A 15,401-nucleotide genomic window follows, 5' to 3' on the forward strand; every position below is an offset into this window, starting at 1 on the left:
TTTTTGTGACTAGGTCTGAATTGAAAAGTAGCAAGACCGCCTATTCTGAATAGTGTGTGTGTGTGTGTGTGTGTGTGTGTGTGTCTGTGTGTAATAAAAAAAAAAAAATATATATATATTATAATATATATATATATATATATATATATATATATATATATATATATATATATATATATATATATATATATATATATATATATATATATATATATATATATATATATATATAATCTCTATCTCCCAATAGTGGACACTTATGGGGAGTAAAAAAAAAGTGTCCACTATTTGGGGGGGGGGAAGACTCAAAAATCTTCCTAAATGACAGAATGCTGTACTGTACTCAGTCAAGAGTGTAATCACCTGTAAAACATGATAAAAAGCAATATTACAGTAGAATCTCCCAGTGCCGTTTAATCTCCCCTTATCTCTCCCCTGTATTATTTCTTCCCCTTCTTTTTATACCCTTTGCCATCTTATTACTCCGAGCATTGTGCCAAATTATCCCCCTTACCCCCTGTGCCACATAATTTCCCATTGATCCCCCTGCGCAATTCATTCCCTCTTCATTACCCTCTGTGTAAATTCATCACCCCCCTCTTTATGAAGTGGCACAGGGGTGATAAAGATGAAATGGGGTGATCAAGAAGAAATGTGGCACGGGGTAATAAAGGGGGATCAGGGAAGGAAGAGTGTGAATGATGTGGCCGGCAGATGTACAGAAGCAGGAGACCACTGTTTAAACATCGGTCTTCTCCTTCTGTGTTTGAGACTTCTGCAGGGGGGGTCTCACAGTGGCCTGGGCCCCTTACTGGGGTATTGGCTGTACCCCCTGACTGCAGCCCTTTGTACAAGGTAGGGCTGGCACATAAGCCTGGTTGTCTCCTAACGGGAGTGTGTGTATAGAGAGAGAAATATAATATTTTTATTTTTTCCCCCAGAAAGAAACATCTTGCTCCATATCTCCCCAGCCATCCAGTAATACCTTTGCAGCAGGATAGTGATGCCCGGCCTTTGGGCACTATAAGTGCAGCCCCATGGGGCTCAAGTGCAATTTTGCCCATTTCATGGGCCTATATCAAGGTTGGCTTATGTTTTTGTTTTTATACCTTGATAACTGTGTCACGATATGTGAAATGTCAATAATTAATGCAAATGTTACAAACCTTTCTACTCCCCAAAGATGATGGGTGCAAAAGGACTTAAGCATGCAACGGAGATTGCCATACTAAATGCCAATTACATGTCAAAAAGGTTGGAAAAACACTACAAAATCTTATTCCGAGGTTCTAGAGGTAAGTCTGGAATGTTTAATATTTCTCCAGATATAAAAGACTTTGTTATATAGATACACTTTTTTTTCTTTTTTACTTGCACACCTACATAAGTATTATGCTCCTGCATGATGTCATATAACTAACATCTGAAAGCGCTAACCTACAGATTTCTGCCACAAATGAAATACACAACATAAAATATGTCATTAGATGCAATAAGGATATAAACAAGCTACCTAGGGCAGTAAATATACTCAAAATGAGAACCCAGGGGGTCCACAAAGATACACACTGAGTAGGTGCATATATATATTTTAATATACTCCTTCAATCTCTTTGAAGTGTCCAAAGCCCCAGTGATTTATGGTAATAAATGCAATGTCAGTTGTAAATGACCCATCAGATATCGATGAACAGGCACCCAAGGTGTCCCCACACTTCGATGTGTTTCGCCCCACTTCTTCCGGGAGTAGGGGGACATCCAGAGCTGAGGGAACGTATGTGGAATTGGCCAATAGCTAACCAAAAGGATGGCGCCAAATTACTGTGCCACTCCAGCCACGCCTCCTGTCCGGTCCACACCACCGGATGCACGTCATCCCCCACCAGGCTCAGCCACAGAAGGCAACGTCACCTGATGGGCGAGGGCACGCACCACGACCTAACTGCCATTGGGCATGCATGCTCCAGCACCAAACGACCTCCGGCCATATTTGGTATGGTAATCTGCCCTCACAGCATATTTGATAATATAATGGAGGGATTCATTGTTTTAAACACCCAAAACAATGTGCCACTAATACAGGCTATATAAACAATGTGTATTACAAAAATGGATTACATACATGTGAACCAATGTATGTGATACAGTGAAAACGCAACTGTGCGTGTGTACATGAACTGACCAAAAAAAATTGTTAATGTGGTGGAAAAATTGTGATAAAAAAGATGTGATGTGTGAGAAAGTGAAAGTATGTGAGATAAAGACAAAATGTATGAAAAAAGAAAAACTGTGCGACAATGAATAAGAATACATGATGTGTGAATGAGAAACTCATACCGTAACATTGGAAAGCGGCCTAATGCATGTCATACAGGAACAGTTTAGTGTTTCATATTAGAAGTAAACTTTATATTGTACAATAAATGGTATGTTCTACAATATAAAGTGGATACAACGTACAGAATGAAGACCTGCCACAGGTGTGTTGATTACTTACCAGATTATCTAATGCTTCTTTTATTTATGAATTCACTACAAATGTTTTGGTTTATATAAACAACTTTTGTGCTGAATCATTGACTTTATTTTGTTGGTATAAGCTTCTTAATTGAGATTTTTCATGAAGTCTTAAGATTCTTTTTATTTAGCTTTAACTATGTCTTTCAGGTCGTGTGGCTCATGAATTCATTGTGGATGTAAGACCATTCAAGAAGTCTGCTAATATAGAAGCTGTGGATATTGCAAAAAGGCTGCAGGACTATGGTAATTGGTTTCTGCGAATTGTATTCCTCCTAAAGAAAACCGCGTCAGTCCCTTCTACCGTCCAAACTATTCTAAAGAAACTGATGCTCTTTCTGTTTTGCTTGTTGTTGAGAAATGTAGTAAAGGATAAGTGTATAAAGGTGAAAATGTGTTCTTTTATGGCTTTCAAAGTAGTTTACATGTGAAGATGTAATCCTGAAGTCTTCTCATATAATGATCTGCTACTGCTCATGCCGAATTTTCTATTTATACAACCACTGGAAAAAATTATGGAATTCACAAACTTTGTATTTGTATTTTACTTCATAAAAGAGCTGATTGGTGGGGTGACGACGACCCACCAAATAACTGATGAGCAGACCTGCAGCTCACGAGCATTAACAGTGTACAGAGCCATTAACCATTTGTCCACTCCTATTCACTTCAATAGAAGTATTCCAAAAGAACAAAGCTATAGATTTTTTTTATTTTTTATTAATTTTAAATTATATTGTTCAGAACGCCAGGTGCCGGCATGGGGGGGGGGGGGGGGGGGGTCCCGGGGGGGTCCCCCCGCAATCAGACATCTTATCCCCTATTGTTTGGATAGAGGAAAAGATGTCTAGGGGTGGAGTACCCCTTTAAGCTAAATGCAGCTGTATTTCTATGTATTTAGTTTATTACTATTGAGAAATAAAATGCAGTTATATGCATTACTGCATTCATTTTATGTAGATTATATCCAGCTCATGGGTCTTATGTTGTTTTTTTTATTTTTTTTAGGATTCCATGCTCCAACAATGTCATGGCCTGTGGCTGGCACTCTAATGATTGAGCCAACAGAATCTGAAGACAAAGCAGAGTTGGACCGCTTTTGTGATGCAATGATCCATATAAGACAAGAAATTGCTGATATTGAGGAAGGTAGAATGGACTCAAGAATTAATCCTTTAAAGGTAAACGGATACATAATAATTTTTTAATTTTTTTTCCACTTATGTGATCTTTAAATATTTACTGTAGTCTTTTATTTTCCAGATGTCACCCCACACACTAACTTGCATTGCGTCTTCTAATTGGGACCGCCCATACACGCGAGAGGTGGCTGCATTCCCCTTGGTAGGAATCATTTTGTAAATTTTTTTCCTATTGAAAAGTTTTATAAAATTTTCAATAAACAAAAAACAAGAATAAGAACAGCACAAGTGCATATCCAATGGTAAAAACATGGATACAAACTAAACAAAGCGAAATAGACATGGAACCAAGTAAGCAAAGTACTGGCTAAAGGCATAAGGGAGAGTGGTCCCCCATCATTTTTTGATAATTTTAAAACCTTTTTTTTTATCTTTCCTTTTATAAATCAACAATTCATTTAAAGAGTCTTTCAGCTCTGGAACCTGAACAATTTTTGTTCTACCTTCTACCGGACACCTTTTTTTCCTTGTATTCATTAAATTGCTTTATTTTCCAACAAAGTACAGCAGTAAGCGCTTTGCATCTGAATTTCAGATGTTTTAGGCCAAAGTGCTTAACTTGCCCATGGCAAGAGGAAGGGATAGATATTCATAAAATCCATTGGTTTATTAAGAAACTTCACATAAGTCCATAAAAACATCAGTCCTACTGACTTGACATATGTCACTTAGGCATGTTTAATATTGAACTGTCCTTAGGAAAAGTAATTAACAAATCTGTTTAACTTTCTGGAGCCAGTTGATCTGTAAAAAAAAAAAAAAAAAAAAAAAAAAAAATTCCCTGGATAACCCCTTTAACTCTGTGTGACTCAGTTGTTGATCTAGATGAAAATTAAAACCTGTATGTAAAAAAAAAAAAAAAAAAAGCCAGGAGCAGCACCTGGGTGGATGATGGCTATGACTGGGTGGTGAACTTAAAAGGTCTGTCCAGGAAGGATTGTTAAAATCCGAAAGGGGAGGAGTTTGCCCATACATAAAGTCCAGTTAAAGGCTACATTACAGGAAGATTTATGTTAGGGGTGGATAAAATACTGGTAGGGGTTTGCCATAAGTCTCCAAATATATTCCATCCCAAATGATGCAGGCCCGAACTGATGTTGGGGGGGGGGTGATAAGAGTTTTGGGGTCCCACCACTGGGACCCGGTCCCCACGCCGGCAATCTCCTGTATGAGGCACCGGTTCTCAGTCCAAGTGGCGCATGTCAACACTGCATTAAGCAGCTGCAGACACACCCCCTCAATGCAGCATTATGGGAGAGCCGGAGATTGCCGCTTGCAGCACTCCATCTCTCCAATAGAGCTGCATTGAGGGGTCGTGTTGGCTGCCGCTTCGTGTGGTGGTTGAACACACCCCATTCAGGAGGAGAGTTGGGGGTTATACGGGAGTTCGCAGTTTATTATTATTTTTTTTTTTATGTCTCTATCATCTCTATCATCGCCTATCTCTATCATCTCTCTATCATCAGTCTCCTCTATCCAACAGTGTAACTGAGAGACCAAGAAAAAAAAAACACTAAGTTTTAACTTTTCGTCAGAGTTTTTTTTATTTTATTTATTTTTTTTTGTCGACCGAACACCTCATTGAATTTCAGAAATTGAAAGTTTGATCGATTTAGAGCATCCCTTAACCCCTTAAGGACAATGGACGTACTCCTACGCCCCCGTTTCCGAGTCCTTAAGGACCGAGGACGTAGGAGTACGTCCTGTCCTTTCCCGGCCCCCCGCCGCTAGCCGGAGGGGAGTCGGTGCCCGATGCCTGCTGAAATCATTCAGCAGGCATCGCGGCATATCGCCCAGGGGGGTCATTATGTCCCCCCATGTCGGCGATGGCCGTAGATCGCTGGACAATTCAGTCCAGCGATCTGCGGCGATTCCGGGTCAATCGGGTCTCCAGTGACCCGGAATTACTGGCTGATCGGGGCCGTCAGAGACGGCCCCGAACAGCCAGAGCCTGCAGGGGTGAGGTGGCACTGGTGCCACCTCACGATCGCCCTGATTCGTCGGCCAGATTACCGGCCGACCAATCAGGGCGCCTGCTGCGGGTGTCACTCCCGCACCCGCTCCGCCCCTCTTCCGGAGGACGTGAGCGGGTGCGGGACGTGCACCCCTGGTGCTGGGGACCCCGATCCCCGGCGTTAATGTTGGGATCGGGGCCCCATGAGCGACGACGGCGGCGGCGGGACTGACCTGTGCGGCGATCAGCAGCAGCAGGAGGTGAGTGACAGCCTCCTGCTGTTGCTTAGCAACAGCTCCCAGCATGCAAAAAGGGCATGCTGGGAGCTGTAGTTATGCAACAGGAGGAGGCAGACCACCACAACTCCCAGCATGCACTTATGGGCATGCTGGGACTTAAGGTTTTGCAACAGCTGGAGGCACATTCTTTCTATGGAACAGTGTACCTTCAGCTGTTGTGTAACTACAACTCCCAGCTTGCACAAACAGCTAAAGTGCATGCTGGGAGTTGTAGTGGTGCATCTGCTGGTTGCATAACTACAACTCCCAACATGCCCGTTGGCTGTCGGTGACTGCTGAGAGTTGTAGTTTTGCAACAGCTGAAGGCACACTGAGTTAAGTAGCAAACCAGTGTGTCTCCAGCTGTTGCATAACTACAATCCCCAGCATCCCCAGCCAAAGTAGTATGCCTCCCGCTGTTGCATAACTACAACGCCCAGCATGCCCTTCCGCTGTCCGTACATGCTGGGGGTTGTAGCTTTTGCAACAGCTGAAGGCACACTGGTTGCAAAACACTGAGTTTGTTGCCAAACTCGGTGTTTCACAACCTGAGTGTCTCCAGCTGTTGCAAAACTACAACTCCCAGCATGCACTGATAGACCGTACATGCTGGGAGTTGTAGTTTTGCAACAGCTGGATGTTCCCCCCCCCCAATGTGAATGTACAGGGTACACTCACATGGGCGGAGGATTACAGTAAGTATCCGGCTGCAAGTTTGAGCTGCAGCAAATTTTCTGCTGCAGCTCAAGCTGCCAGCGAGAAACTACTGTGAACCCCCCACCCATGTGACTGTACCCTAAAAACACTACGCTAACACACAATAAAATAAAAAGTAAAAAAACACTACATATACACATACCCCTACAATCAAAATGAAAAACGTCTGGTACGCCACCGTTTCCAAAACGGAGCCTCCAGCTGTTGCAAAACTACAACTCCCAGCATGCACTTATAGACCCTACATGCTGGGAGTTGTAGTTTTGCAACAGCTGGATGTCCCCCCCCCCCCCCCCCCCCCCAATGTGAACGTACAGGGTACACTCACATGGGCGGAGGATTACAGTAAGTATCCGGCTGCAAGTTTGAGCTGAGGCAAATTTTCTGCCGCTGCTCAAACTGCCAGCGAGAAACTACTGTGAACCCCCCGCCCGTGCGACTGTACCCTAAAAACTAGGGATGTAAGAAAAAATCGATTCTCGCGATAATCGCGATTTTTTTCATTTGCCGATACAGAATCGATTCAAAATATTTTTGAATCGATTCTTTTAGGGATGTGGAATTTTTATCTGCGGACGCCCGGAACAGCATGTCATGTCCCGGGCATCAGGAGATAAAAGTTCCACATTTGTGGAGCCGGGCAGGCCGGATCTGACACGGCTATGGAGCGGGCTCCGACTCGTGCCCACTCCGTACTATGCGACCCCCGGCTGATTTCAATCAGCCGGGGGCCGCCGCTAATAGCCAGCATACGGCAATCGCCGCGGCTGGCTATTAAAGGAGTATCCGGTGCACACTTTTCTCATTTTATCCTATCCAGGCTGCAAAATAAAACGCACTTTATCTTACCTGCCAACGAGCCCGCGGAGCTCCGGTACAGTCCGGTACAGGTGTTCGGTCCCCGGGCTGTATTCTTCTTACTTCCTGTTAGCCCGGCACGTCACACGGAGCTTCAGCCTATCACCAGCCGCAGCGATGTCCCGCCTCAGCCAGTGATAGGCTGAAGCTCCATGTGACGTGCCGGACTAACAGGAAGTAAGAAGAATACAGCCCGGGGACCGAACACCTGTACCGGACTGTACCGGAGCTCCGCGGGCTCGTTGGCAGGTAAGATAAAGTGCGTTTTATTTTATTTTGCAGCCCGGACGGGATAACATGAGAAAAGTGAGCACCGGAGTACTAGATCGCCACTGTCAAAGCTGACAGCGGCGTCTATTGGGATCTATGAATGCTCCCAGGTGGGCGATATATCGCGATATATCGCGATGTATCGTCACCTAGACGGTATCGCGATATATCGGGATATATCGAATCGCCACACTGGTATATTCTTGGCGATTCACACCCCTACTAAAAACACTACACTAACACAAAATAAAATAAAAAGTAAAAAACACTACATATACACATACCCCTACACAGCCCCCCTCCCCTCCCCAATAAAAATGAAAAACGTCTGCCATAGATTTTGTGGTGAAATTGTTTAACTTTTGGGGGCTTTCAATTCCTCGCAGTGCACTTTTCAGTTAAAATTTATATTCTGGAGGTCAATGCGATTAAAATGATACCCAATTTATATAGGTTGGATTTTGTTTTACTTCTTTTAAAAAAATTAATTAACTTTTTATAATTTTTTTTTAACACTTTTAACGACCACGGACGTAAATGTACATCCTGGCTTGGCGGGACTTCCCGCACCAGGATGTAGATGTACATTCTGTGTATGACCGCGAGCATTGGAACGGTGCACGCGTCATACACGGCAGGTCCCGGCTGCTAACAGCCGACATCTGCGAACGCGCGGATGTCCGCCATTAACCCTTCAGATGCCGTGATCAATACAGATCACGGCATCTGCGGCATTGCGGTACTTTTGATGGCTGATCTGATTGCCCGCAGCGCTGCCGCGGCGATCCGATCATCCAGCGTGGCGGCCGGAGGTCTTCTGCTCTGGTACGAGATCGAGCAGACCAGAGCAGAAGATTACCGATAATACTGAGCAGTGCTGTGTCCTATGCATAGCACTGCACAGTATTAGCAATCAAAGGATTACTATAGATAGTCCCCTATGGGGACATAAAAAGTGTGTGTTTAAAAAAAAAAAAAAAAAAAAAAAAGGAAAATGTTAAAAGTCAAAAAAAAGAAAAAAACCCCTCCCCCAATAAAAATGAAAATTGTTCGTTTTTCCCATTTTACCCCCAAAAATCTTAATTTTTTTTTTAAATAAACATATTTGGTATCGCCGCGTGCGTAAACTATCAAAATATAATGTTAATGACCCCGTACAGTAAATGGCGTAAACGTAAAAAATAAAGTCAATGATGCTTTTTTTGTCACATTTTATTTAAAAAATGTTTTATAATAAATGATCTCAAAGTTTTATATATGCAAATGTGGTATCTAAAAAAGTACAGATGACGGCCCTCATACTGCCCTATATACGGCAAAAAGTTATAGGGCTATTTTAGATTACTGATTTTGTACAAAAAGTTTAAGATTTTTTTTTTTTTTTTAAGCGGTACAAAAATATAAAAGTATCTAGCCATGGGTATCATTTTAATCGTATTGACCCACAGAATAAAGAACACATCATTTTTACTGTAAATTGTACAGTGTGAAAACGAACCCCTCCAAAATGTGCAAAATTTTGGTTTTCATTTAAATTTCCTCCCTAAAAAAATTTTTTTTTTTGGGTCCGCCGTACATTATATGGTCAAATGAGAGGTTTCATTGCAAAGTACAATTGGTCATGCAAAAAACAAGCCATTATATGGGTCTGTAGATGGAAATATAAAAGAGTTATGGATGTTAGAAGGCGAGGAGGAAAAAACAAAAACACACAAATAACATTGGCCTGGTCCTTAAAGGAGATCTCCGGAATATAAAAATTGGCGCCCATACTGCCGGCAGTAAAAAAAAAATTAAAATGTACATACCTTCCTCCGCTCCCCCCGGGGCCTCCAGTAATCGGCTCTGGTCTCCGCCGTAATCCACTTCCTGGTTGCCGGTGGTCGGATGAATCATACTGCGCTCAACCAATAACCAGCCGCAGCGAAGTTAGACTCGGCCGGCGATAGGCTGAGCGGCAGTGTGAAAACTCTTCAGGACACAAAATCCTTCACTACCTGCTGCCGGGCTGAAAACGTCACACTGCCGCTCAGCCTATTGCCGGCCGAGTCGGAACTTCACTGTGGCCGGTGATTGGCTGAGCACAGTAAGACTCACCGACCACTGGCAACCAGGAAGTGGATCACGGGGGAGGCCGGAGCCGGTTACCGAAGGCCCCGGGGGAGCGGAGGAAGGTATGTACATCTTTATTTTTTTTAATGCCGGCAATATGGGCGACAATTATTATTATGTTCTGGAGTTCTCCTTTAAGGTGAAAATGGGCTTGGTCCTTAAGGGGTTAAAAAAGTCATTTTCTGACCACTATAAATTTATTTTTTTTATATATATTTTTTTTTTCCATATACGGGGATGTGTGAGGGCTTGTTTTTTGCACCGTGATCTGTAGTTTTTATTGGTATACATACTTATTTATAAATACGCAATTCTGGACCTTGGTATTTTTTTTTTTTTTTTTTTATATATACATGCACACCAGTGATCGTGTGGTAAAGTAACTTTCCATTTTTTTTTATAGTTTGGCCCTTTTGGATATAAATACCGTATTTATCGGGGTATACCACGCACCAGCCTATAACACGCACCCTCATATTACCAAGGATATTTGGGTAAAAAAAGTTTTTTACCCAAATATCCATGATAAAATGAGGGTGCGTGTGGGCGCGTGTATACCCCGATATACCCCCAGGAAAGGCAGGGGGAGAGAGGCCGTCGCTGCCCGCTTCTCTCCCCCTGCCTTTCCTGGGGTCTATAGCGCTGCTGTCGGCCCTTTTCACCCCCTGGTTATCGGCGCCGCTGCCCGTTCTGTCCCCCTGACTATCGGTGCCGGCGCCGATAGCCAGGGGGAGAGAAGCGGCGCCGACAGCCAGGGGGAGAGAAGGGGCAGCGGCACCCATTGCCGGCGCCGCTGCCCCGTTGCCTCCCCCCATCCCCGGTGGCATAATTACCTGAGTAGAGTCCGCGCTGCTCCAGGCCTCCGTCGTGCATCCCCAGCGTCGTTGCCATGCACGGCGCGGCGCTCTGACGTCATGCGCCGCGCCGTTCAGCGCATAGCAACGACGGAGGCCTGGAGCAGCGCGGACCCGACTCAGGTAATTATGCCACCGGGGATGGGGGGAGGCAACGGGGCAGCGGCGCCGGCAATGGGTGCCGCTGCCCCTTCTCTCCCCCTGGCTGTCGGCGCCGCTTCTCTCCCCCTGGCTATCGGCGCCGGCACGATAGTCAGGGGGACAGAACGGGCAGCGGCGCCGATAACCAGGGGGTGAAAAGGGCCGACAGCAGCGCTCTAGACCCCAGGAAAGGCAGGGGGAGAGAAGCGGGCAGCGACGGCCTCTCTCCCCCTGCCTTTCCTGGGGGTGTATCGGCGTATAACACGCACACAGACTTTAAGCTAAAAATTTTAGCCTAAAAAGTGCGTGTTATACGCTGATAAATACGGTATATTGTTAATTAAACTGCACAGTCAATAGCGTACAGTGCATTTTTCGGAAATAATTACTGTTTATTTTGTAGGTCCATACGATTTAAAATGATACCCTACTTACATAGGTTTGATTTTTGTCGTACTTCTGGAAAAAATCAGAACTACATGCACGAAAATTAATACGTTTACAAATGTCCTTCTGACCCCTATAACTTTTTTAATTTTCCACATACGGGGATGTATGAGGGCTCATTTTTTGTTTTGACTGCTTTTTATAAAAAAAAAAAAAAAAATTTATGTTGTGACCAAAAATACGCTATTTTGGACTTTGGAATTTTTTTTATGTGTACACCATTGACCGTGCGGTTTAATTAACAATATATTTATATAGTGGGGAAATGGGAAAAGGGGCGATTCAAACTTTTATTAGGGAAGGGGTTAAATCATCTTAAATTTATTTATTTATATATATATTTTTTTACAATGTTCTAGCCCCCATAGGGGACTATAATATGCATTACACTGATTAATGCTATGCCGTAGCATTGATCAGTGTTTTCGGCGCTCGACTGTTCCTGCCGGCCCGAAGCAGTCATTCGGCGATCGGACAACAAGGAGGCATGTAGGGACCCTCCTCATATTCATCCTGAGCAGCCTGACTGAGCCACCACCTGACCCCGCATTATATCGCGGGCACAGGGTGTACAGGTACACCCGGTGTCCCCAAGAGGTTAAATGGGCGGAAAAAAAGGGGTGATTTAAACTTTTATTAGGGAAGGGGTTAAATCACTTACCGATCGGACAGAAAGGAGGCAGGTAAGGGTCCTTCTGCCATCATCTCAGTTGATTGGGATACCATGGTTTCACCACTGTGGTCCCGATCAGCACCGCTGAGCAGCCAGGAAGTGTTTTCTAACATTTTAGATGTGATCGGTGATGTCCACCCCGCTATGACCCATGCTCAGCTACTGAGCTAGCTTCATATAAGAGGAGTGGGACAAGGGTGTACAGGTACGCCCTTTGTCCTCAAGAGGTTATAGGGGTAGTCCAGATGGCAAAAAAAAATCATTTTGTCCCCTCATGGCCAGACCAACTGTATTGTAATTTACACTTATTACCTGTACTGGACCATTTGTCCTCTTGGCATATATTGTGACAGGCAGGAAGTAAAGAAATACCTGCCATACTCTGTCCACTTTGTGTCTCCTCTGAGAGTGGGTAAGTAGGTTGGTGAAGAGGTAGGTAGGTTTCTTGCTCTAGGTAGACTAGTCCCTTCAGGTAGTTTCCCTATTAGATAGGTGCCCCAAGAAGGTAGTGTTCCCTTGTCAACATTACAAAACAAACCCATACTTTCCTTCCTTCTACCGGCTCGTGCAATGGAAGGAAAGTATTCTCTTCTTTTCCACTGGCACAAGACTCATTGTGTGCTAAAGCGCAGAGTTCAGCCTCTTGTGATTATTACCACTAAGGCTAGGTTCAGACTACGGAATTTCCGCCGAAATTTTCTCTTTGAAATTTTCGGCAGAAATTCCGCTTACTATAATGCATAGTGTAGTGAATGGTTTTCCGTTCACAAATTCACACTTCGGAATTTGTGAAGCAGAAAATCCGGATGAAAAATCCGCTAGAAAATTTCCGCCTGAAGAAAGGGGTTGCTCTTTCTTCAGGCGGAAATCCTAGCGGAACACATAGCAGTCTATAGGAGACTGCAGTGTCCGCGCGGTCCTAGCGCCGACTAATTCCGTCGGCGCAGGCGGAACTCTGAATATCCGGGTGGAAATTTTCTGCCCGGAGATTCCGTAGCCTGAACCTAGCCTAAGAAGCACGTCATTAGGACATGTTTAGTTGGAACATGTGGCAAACCAGATCCAGAATAATTGAGATCTGCCCCTCCATGGCTCTGCCACTGGGTAAGACCTTGATCCAGGGATTTATTCCAATTGCCAGACTTGGAGTCGGGAAGTAGTTTTTAGCAGGGCTGCCATCAGAAATTTTGGGGCCCCTTACACAGCTTGTAGTCTGCCCCCTCCCCAGTGGCACTCACTAGATTTTATCTTAGTATCGGGCTTAGGAACATAAAATAATATCGCTACTCCTGTATTAATTTTGCAGTGAGTACTGTAAGGAAATAAAAGCCACTATACACGGACCAGTATTACTAATAACACCACAATACAAGGGACATATAATTCCACCACACCATGATAACTACCATTACTACTGACTAATACTCCTATATTGTTATTGAATAAAAACCACTATACAAACACCAATATCCCCCATAAAGTGACCATACAGAAATTGATACCGGCTGTACACAGGTGCTGCAGACCATATGTCATTATAGTTATATACTCACGGGGGAGTCTTCTCTGATCTGATCACTTTTCTCTTTCTTCTCCATCTGTTCTGGGTCATCGCGAAGATTTCTCCCGATCACTACTCGTCTTCACCGAATCTGCCAGACAAACATTTTAGGCTCCTCGCTACAGCAAAGTCCTCAACTCTATACAAACCCCCTATATGTATTACACTGCCCCATATAGTATTAGATCCCTCTGTGCAGCTGTATAGTATTAGGCCCCAACATTGTCCCTATAGATTAGCAGGCCCAAACATTGCCCCCATTGTATTTTATGCCCCTTATATTGCCCCGATAGTATTTTATGCTCCTCACATTGCCCTTAACTGTACATTATGCCCCTCATTTTGCCCCCATTGTATACTATCCCCATCATATTACCCCCAATTGTGTATTATCCCCTCTCATTTTGTCACCATTGTATATTATGCTGCTCATAATGCTCCACCTTTCTATATTACCCCCCCCCCCCCCCCCTCATATTGCTCCCCAGGGGGGTAGCTTGAAACCACAGGGCTTTGATGCAAAAAAATTCCCTGGATAGTGTGGTAGGTAGCTAGCCAGTTAGGTAGGTAGGAAGAGAGCCAGGTAGGTACGCAGTTAGGTTGCCAGGTAGTTAGGTAGAGAAATAGCCAGGTACCCAAATAGGCAGGTTGCTAGGTTGGCAGGTAGTTTGGTAGAAAGATAGCCAGGTAGGTAGTCGGGTATAAAAACAGGTAGGTATAGCCACGTAGGTAGGTAGATTGCCAGGTAGGTATGAAGACATGTATGCAGCTAGGTTGCCAGGTAGCTAGGTAAGAAGACAGTAAGACAAGTAGATACGTAGGTGGGAATACACTCGGGTAGGAAAGCAGCAGGTTGTGGAATAAAACTCTCAGAAAGTAGCATGGGCAATACAGTGTTTCTCAACCAGGGTGTCTCCAGCTGTTGCAAATCTACAACTCACAGCATGCCCGGACAGCCAAACGCTGTACGGGCATGCTGGGAGTTGTAGCTTTGATACAGCTGGAGACACCCTGGTTGGGAAACACTGCTCTTTGTTTGATTGGGAAACGCTGTTCTAGCCAATTCAGTATTTCACAGTGTGCCTCCAGCTGTTGCAAAACTACAACTCCCAGCATGCTCTGACAGCCTTTGGGCATGCTGGGAGTTGTAGTTTTGCAACAGCTGGAGGCACACTAGTTGGGAAACACTGGTTGGGAAACCATGTGTATGCATCCTGAATAGGCTAGTGTGCCTCCAGCTGTTGCAAAACTACAACTCCCAGCATGCCCAAATACTGAAGGCACACTGGTGTAACATGATGGGTGTGGTTCCCATACATTCTCCCCCCCCCCCTCCCCCGTACAGAAAGTAACGAAAAAAAAGGATACACACCATGTCCCACGCAGCGATCTTCAACAGCCGGGTTGCATGCTATCTTCCGCCGGCCACTGCAGATTTAAAGAGGCAGTGGCCGCAGGCATGTGTGGCAGAGGAGCCCTGCTGCATTCTGACTTATATTCAGTCAGCAAGCAGCGTACAGTGGTGGGCCCCCAGCGGTAAGTGAGTGACACACAGTCACTCACTGACAAGCAAAAAATGACAGGGCCGGCCGGGTCTCGCTGAAGCTCCGAACCCCTTACAGGAGTATGGGTTGTACCCCCCTGATGGCGGCCCTGGTTTTTAGCCACTAAAATAAGAAAAATTTGGGATCTACATTATAAGGTATTGAGTGACACACTATATAGGGTCATAGGTTGAACTGAATGGACGTATTTGTTTAGGTTTTTTTTTTTGTAGCCTTACAAATTCTTTGCTCCATTACATGTTTTTTTTCACA

General features: G+C 44.4%; 1 protein-coding gene across 1 annotated transcript in view; it reads left to right on the forward strand.

Annotated features, from left to right (window-relative positions):
* GLDC (glycine decarboxylase) overlaps positions 1–15,401 on the forward strand; it is a 75,200-nt gene that overhangs the window by 54,978 nt on the left and 4,821 nt on the right. The window contains exons 19-23 of the mRNA XM_056521892.1: positions 942–1,083; positions 1,184–1,295; positions 2,668–2,763; positions 3,526–3,698; positions 3,781–3,861. Of these exons, the coding sequence (XP_056377867.1) occupies positions 942–1,083; positions 1,184–1,295; positions 2,668–2,763; positions 3,526–3,698; positions 3,781–3,861 (604 nt within the window). The remainder of the gene's footprint in view (positions 1–941; positions 1,084–1,183; positions 1,296–2,667; positions 2,764–3,525; positions 3,699–3,780; positions 3,862–15,401) is intronic.

The sequence above is a fragment of the Hyla sarda genome, chromosome 1, assembly GCF_029499605.1.
Source record: "Hyla sarda isolate aHylSar1 chromosome 1, aHylSar1.hap1, whole genome shotgun sequence".
Lineage (NCBI taxonomy): Eukaryota > Metazoa > Chordata > Amphibia > Anura > Hylidae > Hyla > Hyla sarda.